Below are 12,075 nucleotides of genomic sequence, written 5' to 3'. Positions count from 1 at the left end.
TCACCTATATTTTCCCTTAGTAATTTTACAGTTTCAGGTCTTATACTTAAGTCTTTAATCCGTTTTGAGTTGATTTTAGTATATGGTGAGAGATGCACATCTAGTTTCATTCTTCTGCATATGGATATCCAGTTTTCCCAGCACCACTTATTGAAGAGGCAGTCTTTTCCCCAGTGTAGGTTTTTGTTGCCTTTGTCAAACATCAGATGGCTGTAAGCCTGAGGGGTGATTTCTGGGTTCTCAGTCCTGCTCCACTGGTCCAAGTATCTATTTTTATGCCAGTACCATGCTATTTTAGTTAGTATAGCTTTGTACTATAATTTGTAGTCTGGTAGTGTTATGCCTCTGGCTTTATTTTTTGTTGTTGTTGTTGTTGTTGTTCAGGATTGCTTTGGCTATTCAGGGTCTTTTGTTGTTCCATATGAATGTTAAGATTGTTTTTTCCATTTCTGTGAAGAATGTTATTGGTATTTTGATGGGGATTGCATTGAATCTGTAGATCACTTTGGGTAGTTTAGACATTTTCACAATGTTAATTCTTCCAATCCAAGAGCATGGACTGTCTTTCCATCTTTTTGTGGAAATTAAACTAAAGAAGTTTAATTTCTTTAGTAGTGGTTTGTAGTTCTCATTGTAGAGATCTTTCACTTCCTTGGTTAAATTGATTCCTAGGTGTTTTATTGTTTTTGTTACTGTTGTAAGTGGCCTTACTTTCTTGATTTCTCTTTCTGTTAGCTCATGATTGGAGAATATAAATGCAATTGTTTTGGGAGCATTTATTTTGTATCCTGCAACATTACTGAAGTTATTAACCAGCTCTAGGAGTTTTTTGATAGAGTCTAGGTTTCTATATGTAGTATCATGTCATCTGCAAATAAGAACAGGTTGACTTCATCTTTTCCAATCTGGATGCCCTTTATTTCTTTTTCTTGCCTGAGTGCTCTGGCTAGTACCTCCAGTACTATGTTAAATAGAAGTGGTGAGAGTGGGCATCCTTATCTTGTTCCTGTTCATAAGGGAAAAGCCTTCAGTTTTTCCCCATTCAGAATGATACTGGCAGTGGGCTTGTCATAGACAGCTTTTATTGTGTTAAGATACTTTACTTCTATACCTAATTTGTTGAGAGTCTTTGTCATGAAGGGATGTTGAATTTTGTGAAATGCTTTTTCAACATCTATTGAGATAGTCATATGGTTTTTGTCTTTGAGTTTGTTGATGTGGTGTATCACATTCATTGACTTTCATATGTTGAATGAACCTTGCATCCCTGGGATGAATCCCACATGATCATGGTGTATAGTTTTTAAATGTGTTGCTGTATTCTGATCGCTAATATTTTGTTGAGGATTTTTGTATCTATGTTCATCAAGGATATTGTCCTGTAATTTTCTTTTTTTTGTTATGTCTTTATCTGGTTTTGGTATTAGAATTATGTTGGCCTCATAAAATGAGTTTGGGAGAGTGGCTTCTGTTTCGATTTTTTTGAATAGTTTAAGGAAAATTGGTATTAATTCCTCTTTAAAGGTTTGATAGAATTCAGTTGTAAAGCCATCTGGACCTGGGCTTTCTTTGCTGGGAGATTGCTGATTACCACTTCAATCTGGTTGCTTGTTTTTCATCTATTCAGGTTTTCTATCTCTTCTTGGTTCAGTCTGGGTAGTTTGTATGTGTCCAGAAACTTATCCATATCTTCCAGGTTTTCATATTTGTAGCTATTCTTATATCAGATAAAATAGACTTTAAACCAAAAAACATAAAAAGAGACAAAGAAAGCCACTATATGATGATAAAAGGATCTATCCAGCTAGAAGACATAATAATCATAAATATGTATGTACCCAATATTGGAGCACCCAGATATATAAAGCAAACACTCTTTGATCTAAAGAAAGAAATAGGCCCTAGTATGTTAATAGTGGATGGCCTGAATACCCTTCTCTCAGTATGGGACAGATCTTCCAGGCAACAAATCAACAAAGAGACACAGGATTTAATCTACACCCTAGACCAACTGGACCTGGCAGATATATATAGAACATTTCACCCAACAACTAAAGAATATACTTTCTTTTCATTAGCACATGGAATATTCTCCAGGATAGACCACATATTAGGTCACAAATCTAGTCTCAGCAAATTAAAAAAAATAAAAATCATTCCGAGTATCTTTTCAGACCATAATGGACTAAAACTGGAAATTAATAAGCAAAACTCTGGAAAAAACACATGGAAACTAAACAATAGGCACCTGAATGCCCTATGGGCCCAAGAAGAAACTAAATGAGAAATCAAAAAATTACTTGAAACTAATGATAATAGAGACACATCATCCCAAAACCTGTGGAATACCGCAAAAGCAGTACTAAGAGGGAAATTTATTGTAATAAACACTTACATCAAAAGAATGGAAAGACTTCAAATAAACGCCCTAACGCTACACCTCAAAGAGCTAGAAAAACAACAATCCAATCCTAAAGGTAGCAGATGGAAAGAAATAATTAAGATCAGAGCAGAACTAAATGAAATGGAGACCCAGAAAACAATAGAAAAGTTGAACAAAAGAAATAGTTGGTTTTTCAAGAAGATAAATGAAATAGAAAAACTATTAACTAGGTTAACAAAAAAAAAAAAAAGAAGAGAGAAGACCCAAATATCGGAAATGAAAAGAGAGACCTTACAACTGATACCACAGAAATATGAAGAATCGAATGATTATAAACAGCTGTATGACAACAAATTAGTTTGCTTTAGCACTTCTTTTTTCTTTTTTGATTGTACATTTTAGGGAAGCCATAGGGTGTGTTCAATCCAATATTAGATGACATGCTGATTTGGGAGGGAGTTCAACTTTCCTTTTTACTTTCACAATTTAATGATACCTATTTTTATTTCAAGTATTACAGGTGGGGAAATGGGGCTAAAATAAATGAATAATGAAATCAGATGGTAGGAGGTGTCCAGGAAGAAGATCTTTGAGTCTAGGAACAGCGTTCCCGTGAGGATGGCTCTGGCAATGCAGGTGAACAAGTTCCCGTGCATTCCCTTGGCTCCCACCTCGGCGGGTGCCCCAGACCACAGGATTGCACTTCACCAAGTAGGCATCTTGGTGTTGTTCAAGACAGTAGGCATCATACTGTACCCAACATTATCTGCTGGAGAAATCAAAGGGGCACACAGATCTTAACAGGCAATGTGTTATAACAGCACAGCCAATAGGTTGGGGAAGCCTAAGGGAATGGCCCTTATTTGTCTTCACACGTTACATTTTCTTTAACTCCTTCCAGGGGTTGTGAAGAAGTGTGTGAGCCCCACCCACGCACTGGTGAGCTTCAGGTATGGAGACACCAAGGTTGTGCCCACCTCGTTCATCACGCCTGTGGGGGGTGCCATGCCCTGCCCAATGCTCCAGGTACCTGCTCCACAGTCTCTTCTGGGCCCCCTTTTCACCATCCAAAGGGTTTTGGATAACAGGGCCTGGCAAGGCCACTGTTTGGCCCTTTCCTGAACCCAGGCGGGCTCCTGTGCGGAGCTTGTGCTTGGGTGGGAAGAGCAGAGCCCTTGCTCCAGGGACCCATCGCCTGGCAATTTCTTTGCTCATGAAATCTGCCAGTTCCCTGTTACGGTACTCAGGGCTGCAAAGACTTAATATCATTGCACCCTGAGGCCCTTGTAAGCCCTTTACAAGAAAATAGATGGTTAGGGGAAGGGCATTGCTGTAGCTGCTTCTGTTCTTGACACTTTAATTGCAAAAGATTGTATTATATTATATATAATAACAAGAGCAAATGCTGTGCTTTCCTTGACATTGCAGTCAGTTGACATCAGACTGTGCTGCTGTAGTGCACAGTTATCCCAAACGTTCATCCCTTGGATTAGCTGGACCAGTGTGTTCTCATCTGCTCATAAATTCATAAAAGCTATCCTGGGTCGGGCCCTCCTACCCCTGTCCTCATCCCAGCACCAGGGCCAGGGAATAGAGAGAAAGCCTCACAAAGTGCCACTGCTGCTCTTTCTTGTATAATGTGAGCCAGGAGAAGTTTGGGATGAGGAATCAGAGGATTTAGCCATGGCCATCTGTTGCAGCTTCCCCGGCCAGACCCCATGGCATGCGTGAGTGCACTTGCAGCCTTTATACACCCCTTCAAGGGGTTCTCTTCCCGCTGCAGGTTACCTTTTTGCAACTTTTAACTATAGATTCCAGGCATGTGCTTTGGGGCAATATTAAACACACCTCCTTTCCTCTGTCTGGGTGACAGCCCTTCTGATATATGAGGACACTGTTCATATCTCTTTATGTCAAACACCGCAGGTTTCTTCAACCAGACTTTGTAGGATTTGGTTTCCAGAACCTTCACCATCTTATTGGCTGTCCCCTGGATCCTTGTCAGGTGTCAAAGTTCTACTAAAGTGGGGCGTCCCCAAACTGATCACAAATCCAGGTGTGGCCCTTTAAGCCCAGGGAATTTTGGAGCTCTTCCTTAACTGAGGAAAGAAAATTGTATTTGAATTTTAGCATGAGAACTTGCCAACTGTCTTGAGGTGTTTTAAAACAAACATTAGGGCCGGCCCGGTGGTGCACTGCTACAGTGCGCCGCTTTGGAGCGTGGTGGCGCTCCCGCCGAGGGTTCGGATCCCACGTACAGACTGGCCGCTCACTGGCTGAGCGAGGTGCGGGCGCAACACCGAGGGGTGGGATCCCGTTGCCGGTCCGGTCCGGTTCGGGCGCGACACTGAGGGTTGTAATCCGTTGCCGGACACGAAAAAAGACAAAAAGGAAGGAAAAAAAAAAAAAACATTAAACTATCTGTATGATCTATAAGGAACAAATTTATTATAAACTATGTTCTCCTCTACAGGTTGGAGATTATGTGTTTGCCAAAATTGTGATCCCCAAAGGATTTGACTTCTATGTCCCTGGCATTGTCATAGCACTTCCCAATCAGGATGCATCCTCAGAAAAATTGTACACAGTTTTGAAGTGCAACAATCGGAGAGTAAGTAGACTTCCATCTGGAACAGGATTTTCATGCTGGGCAGAACGTGGCTTTTTCCGGGGCAATGCTAGCTCTTTCCTGTCACTGCCAGATGTCGTGAAGGAATGATTTCCCTGGCTGTGTCCTTCACCCTCCTCTCTCACTCCCTGTGGCTGGGATTCCACCTTCACTGAGATCGGCCTGGCCTCCTAATTCCTGTGCCGGGCGGTCTTTGGCTCTCCTTGCCAAACTGAGCTGTGCTTTGACAGCAGAGCAGGCTCTCTGGGGCTCTGCAGCACCCTGTCTCTCACTCCTGTCCTCCTCCTCCTCGGACTGCTCCCGCCTGTGCTCCTCTGCCAGCCCTGCAGATGTGGGCCTCCCCTGGGCCCTGTCCTCCTCTGTGGCCTCATGGCCTGTCTCTCGGGTGAGCCTCCATTGTTGGGGTCCTCCCATGTGCCAGGGGTGACAGCCCCCACTCCCAACCTGAGCTCCAACCCTGCATTCCCAGCTGGGTCCTCCTGGAGAGCTCCCTCCAGGTGAGCCACATCACCTTTCCCCCAGGCGCCTTCCTCCTCCTGCGTTCCCTGTACTGGGGAGTGCCACCACCTGGCTCCCATCTCACACCTGCTTAGGAACGAACCACCACCAGGGTTGGCTGAGAGATGAGGGGACACAGGTAAAGTGGAGCAGAGTGAAAAGAACACAGGCTTTACAGTGAAAAAAAATGAACTGAGCATTCACTCTGCTCTTTAGTGGTTGTCTCATCAGGGCGGGTCGCTTCACCTCTCTGAGCCTCGGTTTCATTGTATGTGCAGTGGGTTTTCTATATATCCATATCTACATCTGTACCGATATCTTTTTCTACTGGAATATCTATGTCTGCCTATACAGTCATGCCACCACATAAATATGTTTCAATCAGCAAATTGCTGCATCTGTGATGGTGGTCTCGTAAGGTTATAGTAGAGCTGGAGGTGTGCAGCAGACCATACCATCTAGGCTTGTGTAAGTACACTATGATGTTAGCACAACGACAGAATCGCCTAAGGACACGTTTCACAGAACGTATCCCTGCCATTAAGCACACATGACTGAATATATAGATAAACACACACACATATATCCTTAAAGAAAATACTGTCATCCCTTGGTATCTGCGGGAGATTTGGTGCCCTCATGGATTCCAAAATCAGGGGAGGCTCAACTCTTAAGTCAGCCTTCCTTATCCTCAGGTTCCACATCTACAGATTCAATCAGCCCCGAGTGGAAAATACTGTATATGTAAAAGCTCTGCGTGTCTGACGCACAGGTATTAGGTAATAGTAGTAATGACGCAGCCCTGGTAGTTAATAGCATCACTTTGAATCTTTTGCCCTCTCATTCCCTGTAGCCCATGAGCGGGAGGGATTTGGTTAACTCTTATCACCTCTAGATCGATTCGCTCATTAGACAGAGGTTTGTTAAGCACCTGTATTTTCTATTGGATTATTTGTCTTATTGATTTGGAGAGTTCCTCTATAGCTTCTGGGTAGTAATTCTTGGTACTACATGCAGCCAATATTCTTTTCCCAAGTCTATGCTTGACTTTCAATTTTGTAATATTTGTTGATAGAGAAACTTTAAAATTTAATATGGTCAAATTTATTCAGCTTGTCCTTTATAAATTGCCCTTTCTGTGTTTTGTTTAAGAAATTTGTCCTTAACAATGTATTTCTCTAAATGTATTTTTTCTAAAAGTTTGAGAAAAATTCTTTATCAGTTTACAAATCTGATTATGTCATTTGCCTGTGTGATGTCCCCCGCCTACACTTCTTGTCACCCTCAAGGAGAATCCCAGCAGGAGCCCAGCCTGTCCCCAGCTGCCCCCGACCTTGACCTCCAGCTAACTGGGAGGTTTGCTGCCTGCTGCTTCCTGAACATAGTGGGCTCTTCCAAGCCCCTGAGCTTGTACCTATTACTGGACTGCCCTCCTTACCTCCTTTCCATAGGGAACTCCTGTCACCCTAAAGACCCACCCCAGTGTGACGTCCTGCTGGGCCCCTCAGGGCTGTCCTGCGCACTGCCCTGCCCTCTTCCTATGCTGGCTTCCTCCCCAAGCACAGCCCCTGATGAAGAGCAGGTTCCCATGATTGTTTTTTAAATCCCTTGAATCAGTCCCATTTCTAATGGAAAATAACATTGTCTTGATGGGCCACTTAACATGCCTGGAAAATAGACTGGCAAGTGAAATAGATTGGTAAGCAAAAAGCAAAGTGACAGTGGCTAACTTTATTAAGCCCTTACTGTGTGCAGCAGGTACAAAGCCAGGTATCTCACATGTAGCGAGCAACTGAGTCCTCGGAACACGGGTGACGTAGGGACTGTTGCTACCCCCATTTTCGGATAAGGAAACTGAATCAGAGAGGTTAAGTCACACACCTGGTAAGCACACAATCTGGCTCCATGGCCTGAACTCCAAACCACTGTGCCCAACCGGCTAGTAGACAGAATACAAATATCCAGTAAATTCTTGACTGTGGCATGAGGTACTTCCATCAGGGAGAGGAGCATAGTAAAGGAACTTTAAGGTTAAGGGCAAAGGGTGACTATCATGGGAGCCGGTGGCCACAGGAGCATTGTATCCCATCTGACAGGCAAGAGGAGAGGGGATGTCTCATCAACCCAGGAAGAACCCCCTGGAGAAAATGGAGTTTCCTGGAGCTGTCTTGACAGCAGGAAAGCAGCAGGGTGGAAGGCGGAACATGGGGAAGCTTTCCTGGCACGTGGCACTATTCTGGGGATATCTACTGTGCAAGGGGGGACAGCAAACCAAGGGACATTTTAAGAGATGTCCCCAGGGTGTGTGGAGAGATGAGGCAGTTGGCCCAGGATCCCTGAGAAAAGACCTCGGAGCCCAGGGAAGCACTTCAGAATTTATCCACAGGACAGGGGGGCCCTGGATGCTGGAGTAGCATGGCCAGGGGAAGGACACTGGAGACAGCTCGATGGAGATTCTGGGAGACCCTATGAGGCTGAGGGTGGGGTATTCAGCAAAGGGGTGGTGGCTATAGTTGTCCAAGAAAGAGATGGCCAAGGCTGAAATAAAGATAAAAAGAAAGGTGGTTATATAAAGGGCTGTTGTAGTGTGTGTGTGCGTGTGCATGTGTGTGTGTGCGTGCATGTGTGTGTGTGCATGTGTGTGTGTCCGTGTGTGTGTGTGTGTGCGTGCGTGTGTGTGCATGTGTGTGTGTGTCCGTGTGTGTGTGCATGTGTGTGTGCATGTGTGTGTGTGCGTGTCCATGTGTGTGTGCATGTGTGTGCATGTGTGTGTGTGTGTACGCACACATCTTAAGTGGGCAGACTTGGCAATTGACCAAGAGAAATGACAGAGAGGACTCTGCAAATAAAGGACTTTTATTCAGCAAATAATTATCGAGTGAGGCTCTGAATTTAAACTGCCCTCTTAAGTGTCACACTGAAGAGGATAATGATAGTAGCTTTCATAGTGGGTTGAGCTAGAATAAAATTATATCTGAATTGTGGACATTTCTGATTTAAATTGTGTGAACTCTTTTGGTGTTATTGCAGGAATTTTGCCCTCGGAGTGCACTTATTAAGATCAGCCAAAACAAGTATGCTCTCTCTTGCTCTCATATAAAATCGCCCCCCGTTCAGGAGGATCCAAAAAAGTAAGTGTACCCGATTCTACTAGCCCTTGAATATTCATTTATATCTTTGCACTGTTGATCTGTTTTTGAGTTGAGATCCATGACCTCTAAATACTAGGGTGGAAAAGCAGAGGCGGGAGGCTTCCTGCACAGAGTGCGTTCTGTGATTATTGCCCCTTCAATGTCACACCTTTCACCTGCTGGTTATTCATCCATCTGGCTCCAATTGCAACATTATTTAACTGACCCTTCAGAAAAGCATTCAGTCCTGTCATGAATATGAAGGAATTGTTTCCCTTTTATTTGTAAGGATTTAAACCCTTCTAATTTAGTTGCAGTTGGAACCAATCGCCTGCCTGCCTCTCCCCTTGTTGGGAGGTGGGAGGGAGGTGCCAGTCCTGGCTTACCAGGGGCCAGGTGAGTGTGCGGATGGGTGGGTGTGTGGTGGTTTCCGGGGGCTGCAATGGGGTGAACAAATTTTCATCTGAGGCCATAGGTTTCCTCAGAGCGGTAAAGGTGGATCACAGCAAAGTCAAGAGGAACAAGCTGAGGCCTAAAGAGCATGCAAAACCCAACCCTGGGGCCAACAGGGGCATCGAGTTGGAGTCACAGAGCCATGACCTTGGACTCAGGCTCACAAAAGAGGCGAAGGTGGATTTTGAGCAAGGGTTGGGGAAAGGGATGCAGGACTCATCCTCCATTTCACTTAGAGTTTGCGGCTGTCTTTGGGTGCGAACCTTTGTTCTCCCGTGGCCTTGCCTTCCACTTCTTTGCAGAAACCATCTTCCAGCCTCTCCCTCCGCTTCTTATCCCCCACCTCTGGGCTTGTGAAAACTCTGTCTTTCCCTCAGTGTCAAAGCATTAGTGTCCCCCTACCATCCAAGGCTGATCTGCCCACCAGGCTCTGGAGGCCCGTCACCTGCTGCCCCGGGGCCTTGCTCCGTGGGTTATCCCTGGACTCTCCTCTCCTCTCTCTTGGGCTCCTGTCCCTTGAGTCCTTCACCTCAGCAAAATCCCAGGCTCGCCTCCCCTATTTGCACACGTGTGTGTTGCACACACGCACGCACACACACTCCTGAGTACATGTGGCTGCCCTGGTTCTGCAGTGTGGACTGGCACCTCCTTCCCTGCCCACCAGGCTCCGCGGGCAGTGCACGGACTTGGTGTCTCCCCTCTCTTGCCTCCTAGTCACTCCCCAGCCCTGGGGGACTGGCTTCTACTCTTAGGTGGGAGAGGCCGCTCAGGACGACTCACAGGCTGGATCCAGTCAGCACTGCCCAGCCTGACCACACGCGCTCCTGCTGCATGTCTGACACTGTCAGCCACTCCGTCCTTCCCTGTCCCCCTCCTCCTGAGGCTTGTCATGGCTCCACCTCTCTGCGTTTTTTCCCTGCCTGATGTCACTCACATCTGCTGCTTCCTTGACTCCAGTTACACTGCGGACCCCATTCCTCCTTCTCTCCAACCCAGGCCATTCTCCGGTGCTCTTGCACCAGAATCTCGGACTCCAAGCGTGGGACTTGCAGTGGGTTTTCTTCAAAGGCCCCCAGGTGGCTTTTTGAAAAAGCAGCCATGGTGGATAACTTGAGGGGATGGGGCATCGGTAACTAAGACTCAGGCTCGCATCCCGAGCCCACCCTCACCCAGCTCTGTGCCCCTGGGCAGGCTGCTCATGGTCTCTGAGCTTGTTCTCTCATCCGGAAGATGAGGGAGGTCTGAAGACCGGGCATGGTCATTGCCTGACATGAGACACGTGGCGGGAAGCGCATTATTTCCAACCACCTGCTGGATGTTTCTACCTGAGTGCACAGAATCTCATATTTAGCACACCTGAGACTGAAATCGTAGTTCCCCACAAACCTGTCTCAGTTCACTCTTCCACCCAGTCACACAGTCGTCCAAGCAACAGTCTGTAGTCAGCTTTGGCTGCTTCCTGTCCTTCACCCACCACACCCCTCGGTCTCCACGTTATTGTGATCCTAACTTGCAAATATTTCTCAGCTCTGCTGTACCCGTGCTGCCTTAGGTCAGGGGCTCTCAGTCGCCGCAGCCTCCTCCAGCCCCGATGCCAGGCATTCTCCGTGAGTCCGAGAGAGCAGGGTAATCCTCCGCGTGTGCACATCTACTCTTGCCCCTCCCCCACTTAAAAAATCCTTCAGTTTCCTCCTTCCTCCGCCCCTTCCTGTCCTAGCTTAGCCTCTTGGTGGTCTGACCCAAGCCTGCTACCTAGCCTCACTTGTCCCCAGCCACTGCCCTCCGCCCCTGCAACGCCCTCTGCACACTAACCACACTAAACCACTTGTAGTTTTTCTCCCCAGTCTTTCAGGTCTCCGTGCCTTTGCATAGACTAGTTATTCCCTCCCTGGAATGCTAGTCCCTGCCCCCCGCCCCCTGGGGAATGCCAAGATTGAACTCAAGCATCACCACCACTGTGCGATGTCCCACGTAGCGAGGTGACCCCTGCCTCCTGTCGAGGTTGACATTATGGAACACTTCCCTTGCACTGGCCGTGTAGGCACAAGTCCTAGAAGGTAGGGGCCAGGCTCTGTCTTCCTCTGAATCCCAGTTGCCAGGGTCCAGCTCACAGGACAAGCCCAAGGACTGACTGAAGAGGGAACCAATGAATAAACACATGCTAGTGGGCACCCAGCGTGCTCCCCGAGGGCCACGTCGTTCCATAGAGAACCTTTCCTTGAGTGTGGTTATTAAATACATGCTGCGATCCTTCACTCTTTGTCTAGATGCGTAGGGTATTTCGTTGTTAATATCAAAACCCTGCTCAAACAATATGATACCCAAATTACAGTACATTATAAAGGAATATGAGTAGATGTATCTAGGGAGTGCCCATTTTTACTAAACTCAAATCACCAATCACTATTTTAGAATTAAAATTGAATTCTTTCTCTGTTGAGAAAAGCCTTTTATTGTTTCCCATCTTCCCCAGGCCTTATTTAAAGTTCTTCGCTGCTAATTATCTACTCTCGCTTCTAGGGCTTTACACAGGGGAAGTCTTCATTGACTCCCTAGCCTCCTGTTGCAATTTCCACTGTGTTTTGCTCTAGCTGCCTCGCTGGGAGCAGGAGACTGTGTTTAATTCTCCTAAGCAGAGGTAACATACTACCCATTAATTTCAGAGCTTGATCAGTCTCTGTTTCTATACACAAGACTAGCAGAACTGAGCACAAAAATAAAGGTCTATTTTGCATGTACACTGGGATTTCTTTCTAATAAGTTTTTTCATCAGGATCTCTTCATAAATGTGCCGTCTCCCTTCAGTAGTTCTCTAGTAAGTCTTCATGCCATTATACCAAACGAGAGCATTAAAAAGAGATCCTAGGGGCCGACCCCGTGGCGCACTCGGGAGACTGCAGTGCTTGGGAGCGCAGCGCGCTCCCGCAGCGGGTTCGGATCCTATATAGGGATGGCCGGTGCACTCACTGGCTGAGCGCAGT

General features: G+C 46.1%; 1 protein-coding gene across 1 annotated transcript; it reads left to right on the top strand.

The window, feature by feature from the left end:
• Positions 1–3,001: 3,001 nt before the first annotated feature.
• LOC103583126 (von Willebrand factor A domain-containing protein 3B-like) lies at positions 3,002–8,641 on the top strand (the record flags this gene model as incomplete). Its single annotated transcript, XM_008564534.1, has 4 exons — positions 3,002–3,062; positions 3,285–3,409; positions 4,857–4,994; positions 8,541–8,641. Coding segments are annotated over exons 1-4 (425 nt in total), but the record flags the coding sequence as incomplete, so codon positions are not given.
• Between the last annotated feature and the right edge of the window lie 3,434 nt (positions 8,642–12,075).

Source organism: Galeopterus variegatus, unplaced genomic scaffold (genome assembly GCF_000696425.1).
Source record: "Galeopterus variegatus unplaced genomic scaffold, G_variegatus-3.0.2 Scaffold19863, whole genome shotgun sequence".
Lineage (NCBI taxonomy): Eukaryota > Metazoa > Chordata > Mammalia > Dermoptera > Cynocephalidae > Galeopterus > Galeopterus variegatus.
Note: the sequence above shows the minus strand (reverse complement) of the source record. Positions and strands in the feature narration are given on the sequence as shown.